This window comes from Capra hircus, chromosome 16 (genome assembly GCF_001704415.2).
Source record: "Capra hircus breed San Clemente chromosome 16, ASM170441v1, whole genome shotgun sequence".
In the NCBI taxonomy this organism is placed as follows: Eukaryota; Metazoa; Chordata; class Mammalia; order Artiodactyla; family Bovidae; genus Capra; species Capra hircus.
The window spans coordinates 72337487-72350193 of NC_030823.1; the positions used below are offsets into that span (position 1 = coordinate 72337487).

Sequence of the window (12707 nt, forward strand, 5' to 3'; positions counted from 1 at the left end):
TGGCTAAATGGCAGTCCCTGTCCTCACGTTGCTCACGTTCTAGTGAGGAGTCAGATGGAAGAGCCAACAAATGAGTAAATTGTTTGGCATGTGGGTGGTGATAAACGTTCAGGAGAATGAGGAAGCTGAGAGTGAGGAGAGGGAACGTTGGCAGAGGGTGCAGATTGCCACCCTCGATCAGATGGCCGGGGCCCGCCTCCCTCAGAAGGTGACATGTGAGCAAAGCCCCGATGATCTTGACCCACCTTTGGACAAACGAGCCCTCTGGCCCGAGGTGGAGGGGGCATGTGACAAGGGTCTTATTGCCAAAGAAGCAGTTCCAGTTCCTGGCTGGTGTCCCCGCTCCAGGCATTGTTCGGGGCCAGCTGCCTGGCACCGCCTCCTCCTCCCAGCCTGCAACTTCCTGCGGTGCCACATAGTTGCCACAGCTGTGCCAACACCCCTCCTCCTGTGGCAGGGCGCCCGGAAATCCTCAGAGCAGGGTGCCTGGGAGGGGAGGGCAGCAGCTCTGTGGGCAGGCTAGATGGAGATGCCACGGGTGCCGCTGGGCCTGCGGGAGGCCTCTGACCTTGGAGGAACGTGGTTGGGCTCCCCCAACCCAATGGGCGGCTTGTCTTCCAGACCCTGACACCGACACGGCCACCATCCAGGAGGTCAGTGAGGCCGTGCTGGCCCTGTGGCTGCCCACCGACTCGGCCACAGTCCTGCGGAAGATGAACGAGATCCAGGCCATTGCGGCCAGGCTCCCCAACGTGGACCTGGTGCTGTCCCAGACCAAGCAGGACGTCGCTCGGGCTCGCAGGCTGCAGGCTGAGGCTGAGCAGGCCAGGTATGGCCCGGCGTCCTGAACTCTTCTCCCAGGACCGGGCCGGGGTTTTGCTCACCGGCTGTGTGGCTGGAAGCAAGAGAGGAGCCTCTGTAACTCAGAGGGGTCCTGGGAGACAGGAGGGATGCTGACTGTGGTGGCAGATGGTCAAGTGATGCCCAGCGTCCAGGCTCAGGTTCACTCAGCATGGCCCCGCCTTCCATACTGGACTCCGTCCCCAAGGGCCGCCTCAGCTCTTGTGGTTGGGGAAGTTCAATTCAGGTCAGTCGCTCAGTCGTGTCCAACTCTTTGGGACCCCAGGGACCGCAGCACGCCAGGCCTCCCTGTCCATCACCAACTCCTAGAGTTTGCTCAAACTCATGTCCGTCAAGTCAGTGATGCCATCCAACCATCTCATCCTCTGTCATCCCCTTCTCCTGCCTTCAGTCTTTCCCAGCATCAGGGTATTTTCAAATGAGTCAGCTCTTCACATCAGGTGGCCAAAGTACTGGAGTTTCAGCTTCAGCATCAGTCCTTCCAATGAATATTCAGGACTGATCTCCTTTAGGATGGACTGGTTGGATCTCCTTGCAGTCCAAGGGACTGCACCACAGCTCAAAAGCATCAATTCTTCGGAGCTCATCTTTCTTCACAGTCCAACTTTCATATCCATACATGACCACAGGAAAAACCATAACCTTGACTAGACGGACCTTTGTTGGCAAAATAATGTCTCTGCTTTTGAATATGCTATCTAGGTTGGTCATAACTTTTCTTCCAAGAAGTAAGCATCTTTTAATTTCATGGCTGCAGTCACCATCTGCAGTGATTTTGGAGCCCTAATAAACAAAGTCAGCCACTGTTTCCACTGTTTCCCCATCTATTTTCCATGAAGTGATAGGACCAGATGCCATGGTCTTAGTTTTCTGAATGTTGAGCTTTAAGCCAGCGCTTTGACTCTCCTCTTTCACTTTCATCAGGTGGTTGGGGAAAGCCCGCTTTATTAAACTCAGCCGTAATCATGGCCTGGGCTCCTGCAGTGCACTGCGCTGGTCCCCAGAGGAGACAGCAGTAAAGAGGCTTGGTTTCCACCTTCCAGGAATGTCCTTCCATCTAGCACGGGGAGGGCGCTTGCTGGGGTCCTGGAATGGAAAAGCTACTACTGAGTTAGTTCTCGGCCCCTTGCCTTGGCCGGAGAAGGTACTGTCCGGGACTGGAGCACCTTCACTCAGAGCTCTCCCCTGAGTGAATCCTCCGCCATCCCTTGTGCCCGTCCCACCCCAGGAGCCGGGCACACGCGGTGGAGGGCCAGGTGGAGGAAGTCCTGGGGGCCCTACGGCAGGGCACACTGGCGCTGCAGGAGGCCCAGGATACCATGCAGGGCACCCGCCGCTCCCTGCGACTCATCCAGGACAGGGTCGCTGAGGTAAGTGGCATGGCTCCCCCGCCCACGTGGGGGAACGGACCTGCAGACCCGGGCGCGAGGCAGAGACAGTGTCAGGAAGGGACCTGGCTGGGAGCTGAGATGGGGCCCAAAAGAATCAGGGGCTACAAGCCTTGGACCTGGCTTCGAGCTTGTAGTTTTCTGGCCTCATGGCTGATGCAGAAGCAGGGGTGGCCTCTGGGCTCCGGCAGGAGTAAGGGGGGATGGTCAGCTGAGCCGGTGAAGGCGGGGAGGCTTGCATGCTGGGGGCAGTTATGGCATTGGATGGGGGTGATAGTGATGCCCTGATTGGAGGCATCAGTTTTTGTGGCCCCAAGACTGGAAAGAAGACCGAAGGTCGCTGCCTATGAGACCCACCCCAAACCCCTGGTCTCTCTTTTCCCGCAAAGGTTCAGCAGGTACTGGGACCAGCAGAAAGACTGGTGACCAGCATGACGGAGCAGCTGGGGGGCTTCCGAGCACGGATGGAGGAGCTTGGCCGCCGGGCCAGGCAGCAGCGGGCACAGGCAGCCCAGGCCCGACAGCTGGCAGAGGAGGCCAGCAAGGAGGCGCTGAGCGCCCAGGAGGTATGAAGAGGGCAGAGAGAGCCCGAGGAAGCACTGTCAGCAGGAGCAGGAGGGGCCTCTGTACGCTTGATAAGACCATGGCTCCAAAGCACTTTGCATAGGCATGGTCGCTTCAGTCCTGTCCGACTCTCTGTGACCCCATGGACTGTAGCCTGCCAGGATCCTCTGTTCATGGAGATTCTCCAGGCGAGAATACTGGAGTGGGTTGCCATGCCCTCCTCCAGGGGATCTTCCAGGCCCAGGGATTGAACCTGTCTCTTACGTCTCCTGCATTGGCAGGCAGGTTTTTTACCTCTAGCATCACCTGGGAAGCACCCCCACCCCAGAGCGCTTTAAGTACCAGTTACTCTGAAATATATCTGGGGTTGGGGGGTGGAGCTTCTGGATTCTTGCTCCTTTGGCCGCTTTTGGTGGAGCCACTTTGGGGATGTTGGAAACAGCTGGTCCAGTTCCTCACCTTTCACAGACGAAGTGGATTTTGTCCAGGCACAACACTTGTCTACAAAGCAGGGCTCTTGACACCCGACCCAGAGCTTATCCTCTGTCTGTGGCTTCCCAGCCCAGACAGGCACTCTTGATTTAGCACAACCTGAGCCCCATCACTGTCAGAATTAGATCAGAGAGAAAGTCAGAGAGCCATTCTCAACATCTATAGGGTACCGGTGGTCCCGGTACAGTGGCCAAGCGGCCAAGCACGCTATTAAGTAAGTGACAGCCGTGTATCCGGCCCTGCGCTGGTGGTCAGCTAGGAAGCGACAGGCGCTCCGGATGGAGGGAAGTACAGAAGTTAAGGAGCGGTTTGTGGCCCAGGGGCTTTTATAGAGCAGACCCACCCCATGGGGGATATTAAAGAGCACCTCATCTCCGTGTCTGGATGTGGGTGATATCAACTCCTTTAGCCAAAGGCCTTTAGGACTTTGGATGATGGTGATGATGGTGATGCAGAAATGGTTTTTCCTTTTTTCAGGGACTTGAGAGAGTAAAGCAAAAATATGCTGAGTTGAAGGACCGGTTGGATCAGAGCTCCAGGCTGGGAGAACAGGGCAGCCGGATTCTGAGCATCAAGACAGAGGCGGAGGAACTGTTTGGGGAGACCATGGCGATGATGGACAGGATGAGAGGTGAGGGAGTGGTCCAGAGCCTTGGACCGCGGGGCATCCCTGAAGGCTGCTGCCAACCCAGGGTTTCTGAGGCCCACCTTTTGGAGCTAGGAGTGCCAGGGGAGTGAGAACAATTGGGATTTCCCGAGTGCCTAACAGGAACAAGGCCTAGAATGGGGCCACGAGGAATGTGGTGATGTTCACAAAACTAGGCCTGCCTTCGAGGAGCTTGCGATCCAGAGGGGGCATTTTTTCCTGTTGGCCATTAACTTCATGAAACTGTATTTAACCGCACAAGGAGGTCTGTGGTGAAAGCCTGAATAAATAGGCTCTTGAGGGGCTCAGAGGATACACAATGTCAGAGAGAAATGGTCAGTGACGGTAGTGTTCAAAAGAGAAAAAAAGATCAGATTTGAGGTGGGCCTGGAAGGATAAGGCTGTGAGGAAGAGGAGGGGCATCAGGACAGGGTGGTTAGGGAGACACTAGAGGATGTGGGCGGGACCACCCTCCTGGGGAGGAGGGTTGACGAGGACAAAACCGGTGGGAATGAAGGAGCGTGGAGACACCTGGCTGGTGCCCACGGCCGACCCGCACGCCAGGAGGAGGGGGCAGACACAGCCCCAGAGGGAGAAGTAAACCATCCAGCGAGTCGCAATGAACGGAGCTTTCGAAAGCGCTCTGAGGCTCCCCAGAAAGGCGAACAGGGGCTTCCAGGCTCACTCTCTTAGGATGCGATGATGGGGTCATGGCCCTGGGGTGCCCTGTGAGCACCGCAGAGTTTCTCTGAATTTTGGAGAAAGCTTTTGACAAAATTCTGTTTGGCTAGCCAGACGGACGGAATGGAGAAGGGTGGGCTGGTGAGTCGACAGTGAGTGGATTCGAGGCTGTGGCCAGCTGCACCTGAAGCAGGAGGTGCGAGGGGCTGACCCAGATGGAGGAGCCCAGCCCTGGGCCAGTGCCTGCCCTGACTTTGTCCATCAGCGTTCTGTATGAAGACAGAGAATGTGCTAATCAAATCTGAGGATGGCAGGTAGCAGATACACTGGATAACAGAACTAGCATTCTAAGTCTCAGAAGGATGGGCTGAAACTAACAGGATAAGATGAAGTAAAGAGAAACATTCTCTCTCAACCTGGCATTGTCTGGACTCACAAGTATAGCTCAGGTAAGGGCCAGCTGCTCAGGGGCTAATGTAGCTAAAAACCTTATAACTGGTAAGTGGTAAACACTTAAAATTGTTACTCACCTGAAAAAGATCCAGGAATTTTGAGATAAGCCAGAAGTGCCTTGCTCCTGACAGAAGAGCTAATAAACACAAAGCAGCCAAAATATGGGGAGTAATGGCTCAAGGGTGATATTAAAAATATTTAGTAACTAAATATTTAGCACACCAGTTGGTGTGCCCTGCACCTACTACCCGCCAGAAAAAAACTCACTGAAGCAAGCATTTACCTGCTTGCTGGAATTTACCTTTAATTGCAGGGTTGTGGGGAAGATCATGCATAGGGAGCCCCTAGGAACGAGAACGGAGGAAGAGGACAGCGGCTATTAAAATGTCACTATTTTACTATGGCCCATAGGTCCAAATGGGGGCCTACTGGCTGAATGTCAACCTGGTAATAACCGCTGCTACACTCCACTGATAGTCTCACCTGGGAGATGGGGTTCAGTGGGGGCCAGTACACCTCCAGAAGAGATATTGACGAACCGGTGTACATCGGGGGTTAGGGCGGGGGTGAGCAGGGGTGGGAAGTAGGGAAGGCCCGGTGATTCTAGCAGGTGAGGCATAGAGGAAGGAACTAGGGCGGTTTCCTCTGGGGAAGACGAGGCCCAGACATGTGAAGGCCTGCCACGTGGGAGGCATAGCAGATCGAGTCTTAAAAGCCCAGGAGACAGACCCAGGACCATGGGGTGGAAGCAAGACGTGCTCAGATTCTGGCTTAATGAGAAGACTTTGTAATGAGGACTGCCTGAGGATGGAGCCTTGTGAGGCAGTGACCCCCACTGCCACCCTGCTCTGGGAAGTTGAGGCTGAGGCTGAGTACCAGCTCCCGTGAATGCCGACAGGAGGTCCAGGCTGGACCAGATCCCTTCGGAGTCCTTCACATCCCCCACACATAACCTGGGAGGTGGGATGCGGAATGAACCAGTGGGGCAGGACTAGGTGTATCTGGAGTGTCGGGGAGAGAAAATGGGGAGGAATCCAGCCTTCCAGCTCTTTTGGCCCTGGTGCCCACCAGGATCGCTGGTGGGATGGCAGCTGACTGGGTCCATTGCAGCGAGTGTCTAACCTTGGTGCCGGGGCCTCCAGCATCGGCCTGGGACTGCTCCACCTAGAGCCGAGGAGAAGCGTAGGGGCAGGGGACCCCCGGGTCCAGTCCCGGCCGGTTTCTCTAAAAGTGGGAGAGGGGGCTGGGGAGAGCTGCCTTGGAGGGCCAGGCTCCCCTCGGGGTGCAGGTGGTTTCTCCGACAGGTGCAGCTCCGGGTGGGCGGGAGGGGACGGAAGGGTTGGGAGTCTCAGTACGATTCACCGGCTCCTCTCCCTGCTCCGGCTGTTCCCTTGGCCCTCAGACATGGAGTCAGAGCTGCTTCGGGGGAGCCAGGCCATCGTGCTCCGCTCGGCGGACCTGACGGGGCTGGAGCAGCGCGTGGAACAGATCCGGAACTACATCAACGGGCGCGTGCTCTACTACGCCACCTGCAAGTGAGGCGGGACCCCGCCGCTGACCCCTCGACTGCCCTCTTGGCTCCCGGGGGGCCCGGCTGGCTGGCAGTACTTTCCTGCTCCAGGAGACTTTTACGCAGCCTAAAGCACAGCCGGGACCACCCCCAGGATGCAGCTGAGCCTGGGCTGGTGGGGCAGCTACAGCTGGGGGACGGCGACCGTGGAGGCGGGCCCATGTCAGCGTGACCAGCAGTTCTCGAGTGCAGGGCGCTTGGCTGGGCAGTGTCCTTGCCCTTCACCCTCCACTGAAGCTGAAGTCCTGGGTCCACACAGGACTATAACTAAAAATGATGCACAAGGGAAAAGTCCAATAAAAATCTTGGGAAAGGAGCCTGGAGGTGCAAAGAGGGGAAATATTCTGTCTCCCTGTTACATAAACCTTTCTTGCCTGTTTCTGTCTCTGGTCTGGGGTCCCCGGGTGCTCCTCTGCTCAAGCCCAAGGCCTGGTGGTGTATGAAGCATAGGCTGGCCCCCTCTGCTCTGTCTAGCTGGTGCACCACCCAGACTTAGGGAGACGGGGCCCATTTGCTCCAGGAACTGATTGAATTCCTTCCTTGAGAGGCCAGAGGAGCCGTTTTCATCTTTGAACAACTATCCAGTTTCTCATTTGTAGATGAAGAAAGAGAAACGCAGACACGGGGAGGAAGTTGTTCGAAATCACACAGCTCCGAGAGGCAGAACTAAGACTAGACTTTGTGTCTCTTGGGATTTTAAAAAGAAGCTGTAAACGGGTGTGCGTGTGAGTGTGCATGTGTGTGTGTGCGTGTGTGTGTGCATGTGTGTGTGTGTGTGTCGGCGGATATGCAAGTGGCACGAATATTTTTGTGTTAACCATGGTTCAGGCACCATGCTAGCGTTTTAGCTACATTAACTGCTTGGTCGTTACTGATCACAGTAATTATTTATGGAGCGTGTGCATTTTATCTCATGATATGGGTGGCACTGTTGTTCCCATTTGATAGACAAGGAAACCAAGGCACCAAAGGCTCACAGATGTGGCGGGCAGGGCCGAGCTGAGCCTCAAACCCACGTTCATCTGTTAGAGGCATTAGGATGGATGCTGGGCCGGGCTGTCTGGGTTCCAACGGCGCCTACCTCCAAGGGGCTGTTGGAGAGGAAAATGAGTTGATGTGTATAGCTCACGACACTGGGTGCCTGGCCCACCCCCCAGAGCTCCTGCCCTCGTGAGGTCCCGTCTGACCTCCAGCTCTCCATGCGTCTTCCACTCCGCAAAGCCCAGAAGCCCCTGAGCCACTTCTGACTTAGAGAAGGACCAAAAGAAGCCTCATAGAGAAAAATATGTCCATTTTATTCAGCACAACACAGAGCAGGAAGCTGGAGGGGGCGGAGGACAAGAAAACGGGCGGGACAAAAACAATGTGCCTGATTTTCAGGGAGAGAAAGGAGCAGAAGCAGCATTTGAATGACTGGCTGAAAGGACAACAGTCGACTTCCAATTTTTACTTAATTGAGTGTGTGTGTGTGTGTGTGTGTGTGTCTGTGTGTGGAGGGCGTCTGGCCAGGATAAAAAGTGCTTACAGTACCTAGTGGTGGGTTTCTTTCTGTTTCATCTTGGAGGGTGTAGTACTGCTTTTGGATGGGCGTGGAGGCATAGGCCGATCAGAAGTGGATCATCCAGGAGTTAGGGAGTTGGGAGGTGAATTCAGAGAGCTCACAGGCAGACTGCGATGCTGCCTGTCACTCATGCAGACCGGCAGGCCCCTCCGTCAATGAGAGGCAGGAGCGAGTGTGTGCTGAGTGGGGAGGCTGGGTAGTTGCTCCATATGGCTTTGCTCGGAAATGACAACACAGATGGGCCAGCCCGTTAAGCTTTTCACAACGACACAGACCTGGGCACGAGCTGTCTACGCACCCTGCGCAGAGCCACCCCGGTAGGGGTGGGCGTGTCGGGGCGGGGGTGGGGGGGCATGGATCAGGCAGGCCTGGGAGGATGCCACTCCTCCTGCCCACAGCTTCCTGAAGCTCCACCGCGCCGGGGCTCGCTCCCGGGCCTTCGGGGAGGCTCTGCCCTGGGCGGCAGCCGGCTGCTGCGTCCGATCAGGTCTTGGTCTGCTCGCTCTCCCGCCCTCCCGCTGCAGGGTGGACTCCAGGTCTGGAAGGGCTGAGAAGAGTTGAGTATCTCTCCTGCAGAGGAAAGGGTTGAGGGTTGGGGTTGGGGGGCACTGCCTCCTCTAGTACCCTTCGTACTCCATTGTGGAGACTCCCCGGAGGGCTCTCCCCCTGAGCTTGAGGCCTTCCTTCCTCTAGTCCCCTCACCTGAAAATTGTAGTGAGACAGACATGAGCCCCAGGAATCACATGATGAGACAGACTCCAGTCTGCCCCACCCGGCAGTGGGAGTTGCCGCCGGCTTTCACTGGCACCATGACTTCCGATTTGAAGTTCCTGGAAAGGAAACGTTGCAGCAGGCTATGGAGTATTTGGGGAAGGAGGTAGGGCTGGGGTAGCCCTCTGTGCCTGTGGCAGCCACTCAGACCTCCCTTCGTGAGGTGCAGAAAGTACAAGCCTTTACAGAGAAGACGGATGAGATAACCAAGCCCCCTAGTCCTTCCAAAACACAATGTCCCTGGAATCTAACCCCCGCCACTCACAGATACACACTTTACTGCAGGCGTTTATAGTCCCTGATGCCTCACTAACTCTGACAGCAACACTGTAGGGCCTCCCTGGTGGCTCAGAAGGCAAAGAATCTGCCTGCAATGCAAGAGACCTGGGTTCGATCCCTAGGATGGGAAGATTCTCCTGGAGAAGAGAATGGGTACCCACTCTGGTATTCTGGCCTGGAGAATCCCATGGACAGAGGAACCCATTGGGCTATCGTCCATGGGGTCTCAAAGAGTCAGACACGACTGAGAAACTTTCACTTTTCCTGTGGGGCAGACTGGGCAGGTGTGACCCAATCAAACCATTTTATAGACGGGCAAACTAGAAACAGAGATGCAGATGGACATGTTGGTGGCCACACAGCTGGTGAGGGGTGGGGACTGGGCTGGAGACATCTCCATTGACCCCCTTGGCCCTTTCCAGAGCTTTTCTACACCACAGAGCTGCTTCCAAGTGGGAGAGGCTCCCAGGTCTATTTCTTGTAGCTCCACTGCCCTGAGTTCTTTCAGCCCCAGGTTGAGCAGGGCTATGCCTGGGGCTGGAAATACGTACTGTTTTTTGTTGGCCTTTTTGAGCAGTGTGGGCTCCGAGCAGTAGGAGGCGTTTGCTTTGGCGCCAACGTTCGTGCAGCTGGAGCAGCAGCCGCAGGGCCCGACGGCCAGGGGCCCCTGCTGCATGGGCACCAAGCTGCTGCTGATGCGGAGGGAGCCATTGATCAGGCAGTTGAGGGACCTGCCCCCGGGGGCCACAGGCTGGGGGCCGTGCCGGCAGGGCAGCCGGGGCGGCACGGGGGCCGCCGCGCTCGGGCCCGGGGCAGCGGGTGTCTCGGTGATGGTGATCTCCGGGGAGGTGGGTCTCGAGGCTGCAGGGACGGGCGGCCTGTTCTCCACCTCTGGCCGGACCCCTGGGCCGTGCAGGTTCATGTGCAGCTTCCGCATGTGGTGGACCACGGCCGCTGCGTTGAAGGCTTGCTGGGGAGACACAAGACCCATCTCTGGCCTTCTCCACCCCAGAGGGCCTCCAGCCTTCCCTCTGCCCCATGGACGCTTGAAACCAACGTGCGCACCTCTCACTTCCCAGAAGGGTCCAGGGAGCTCCAGCGTCTGCCGGGAGACCCCAAGGAAAGCCCCCTTACCCTAGCTGCCCCAGCCCAGCCTCCAGGGCCCAGACAGCCTGCTCGCCTCCTGGAGAGGACAACTCACCCTCCACTTGCTCTTGGCGAAGTTCTTCTGGATCTGGAGGCTGACTGATGGGTAGATGTCCCGGTGGAGGGCTGTGTTTCCGTTAATCCTGTGGATGTGGAGGGGACACCTGGCTAGTGGTGGTGATGGGGACTCTGCAGGGGTTGGGCAGGGGCTGGGCATGCAGATCCAGGGTAAGCTGCCTGGAGATCCCCAGGACAAGGGCTGGAACCCTCTGGACAGGTCATGGGGGCCTGTGGCTTAGAAGGGCTTCCTAGGTGGCTCAGATGGTAAAGAATCTACCTGCAAGGCAGAAGACCCGGGTTTGATCCCTGGGTCAGGAAGACCCCCTGGAGAAGGAAATGGCTACCCACTCTAGTATTCTTGCCTGGAGAATTCCATGTACAGAGGAGCCTGGTGGGCTACAGTCTATGGGGTCTCAAAAAGTTGAACATGACTGAGCAACTAACACTAGTATTACTATGCTTTAGAAACTTGCTTTCAGGCTGAGTAGGCAACCTATAGCCTGTGGACCAAACCTACTCATGGCCTGCCTTTGTAAGTAACGTCTTACTGTGACACAGACAAGCCCATTCATTCAGCTATGGGCTCTATTGCTTCTACGCTGCGACAGAAAGATTGAGTAGTTACCATGGAGAAGATATGGCAGCAAAGCCTAAAACATTTGCTATCTGGCATTTTACAGAAATAAAAGTTTACTGATACCCCATCCCTCCCCCCTGGCCCAATGTCAGAGGGCATTTGCTTGTTACTATCCTCTGACTCTAAACTTTGCACAGAAGCCAACTCCTCTCGGTAAGCCTTCCTCTATGCGGCCACCCCTACAGAGTCTGCCCGTTCCGCCCTGAGCCTCTTATCCGTCCATCTCTAAGTGTCCTCAGACACTTGCCTTGTGAACAGTATTTTCTAGGTACTAAGGGACCCGGAGAAGTAACAGATGTGGCCCTGCTTGCTGGGGGCTTACAGTGCAGGTTGGAAGCCTTGTTTCACGCCATGAACTAGAGTAACTCATGGTGAGCTGTGTGATTGTTAAAGAGAGATGGGAAGGTCTGTCTGGACTGCAGGAGCCAGGGCTTCAGAGGACACAGACGGCTCTGGATCCTGAAGGATGTGCATCCGAGGCAGGGCCCTCGAGGTGGTGAACATGGTGTGACCCAAGGTGAAATGTGGAAAGAGCTTGGGATGGAAGAGGGTAGGAGAAAGATAGTCATTAGGCCTTTCTGGAATAGAGGTGTGTTGGGAACCCTGACAAATGAAGTTGGGGGTGACAGGCCAGGCCAGATTAGGGAAAACCACGGCTTACTGAAGTAGGAACTGGGGAGCTTGTAAATTTGCCAGCAGGTGGGTAGCACAAAAAAAGGAAGCGTTTCCAGACTTTCTTTACCTGCTTTGTGTGTGTGTGTTAGGCCGCTTCAGTCGTGTTCGACTCTTTGAGACTCTGGACTGTAACCTGCCAGGTTCCTCTGTCCATGGAGCTCTCCAGGCAAGAAAACTGACGTGGGTTGCCAAGCCCTCCTCCAGGGGATCTTCCTGACTCAGGGATCGAACCCCCATCTCTTGCATCTCCTGTATTGACAGGCAGTTTCTTTTCCACTAGCACCACCTGGGAAGCCCCTTACCTGCTTTACCAATTGGTTGCTTTGTGATTGTTCTCAAAGCACCTTGCATGGGACAGGCTTTGACCCCAGAGGAAGATGATGCTCTTAAGGAGAGTAAATTTGTCTATCTGGCCGCATCTGATTCCCGGTTCAATGATCCAGCTGCTACTCTTGGATCAGAATCCACCTCATTAAATGCTGTTTGTATCTCTGGCTTGATCTGATCTGTGCCCTTTGGGTGCTATACCAGTAAACAGCTCAGGGCAAGCAGACTCCAGGGAAATGCATTGTAAAAAAATCAGTGTGGTGTCTGGGGAGCAGCAGCGAGGGTCTAGAGCCTACCCGCGCCTCACTCACCAGGGGTGCCTCAAGGCCTTCTCGCAGGTGTACCGCTCATTCGGGTCCTTCTCCAGCAAGTGGCAAATAAAATCCTTGGCTGTGGGGAGCAACCAGAGACAACAGCTAAGGACCAGATCTCATGACTGAGGGAGAGTCACCGCCAGGCTGGTGGGTGGCACAGAAGGCATGTTTAGCTCATCTTCCAAAGAGGCAATTTTAAGAGTCTTGAAAGAGAAAAAGAATCCAAACCACCGAGCAACAACCCACCTGAAACCCCCAGAGTGGCTCCACACAGCTGTGTCA

At 55.7% G+C, this 12707-nt stretch overlaps 2 protein-coding genes across 3 annotated transcripts in view; one reads left to right on the plus strand and one right to left on the minus strand.

Moving 5' to 3' along the window:
- The window catches only part of LAMB3 (laminin subunit beta 3), a 42506-nt gene extending 35535 nt beyond the window's left edge, over positions 1-6971 (plus strand). Inside the window, exons 19-23 of the mRNA XM_018060783.1 lie at positions 622-829; positions 2090-2231; positions 2639-2815; positions 3783-3936; positions 6488-6971. Coding sequence (XP_017916272.1) covers positions 622-829; positions 2090-2231; positions 2639-2815; positions 3783-3936; positions 6488-6624 — 818 coding nt within the window. The 3' untranslated portion in view covers positions 6625-6971. The remainder of the gene's footprint in view (positions 1-621; positions 830-2089; positions 2232-2638; positions 2816-3782; positions 3937-6487) is intronic.
- Positions 7930-12707, minus strand: part of CAMK1G (calcium/calmodulin dependent protein kinase IG) — a 32797-nt gene continuing 28019 nt past the window's right edge. For both annotated transcript variants that reach the window (XM_018060785.1, XM_018060784.1), the window contains exons 9-13: positions 12423-12501; positions 10468-10555; positions 9818-10236; positions 8919-9046; positions 7930-8786 (exon numbers count right to left, since the gene is read on the minus strand). In XM_018060785.1, coding sequence (XP_017916274.1) covers positions 8956-9046; positions 9818-10236; positions 10468-10555; positions 12423-12501 — 677 coding nt within the window. In that variant the 3' untranslated portion in view covers positions 7930-8786; positions 8919-8955. The remainder of the gene's footprint in view (positions 8787-8918; positions 9047-9817; positions 10237-10467; positions 10556-12422; positions 12502-12707) is intronic.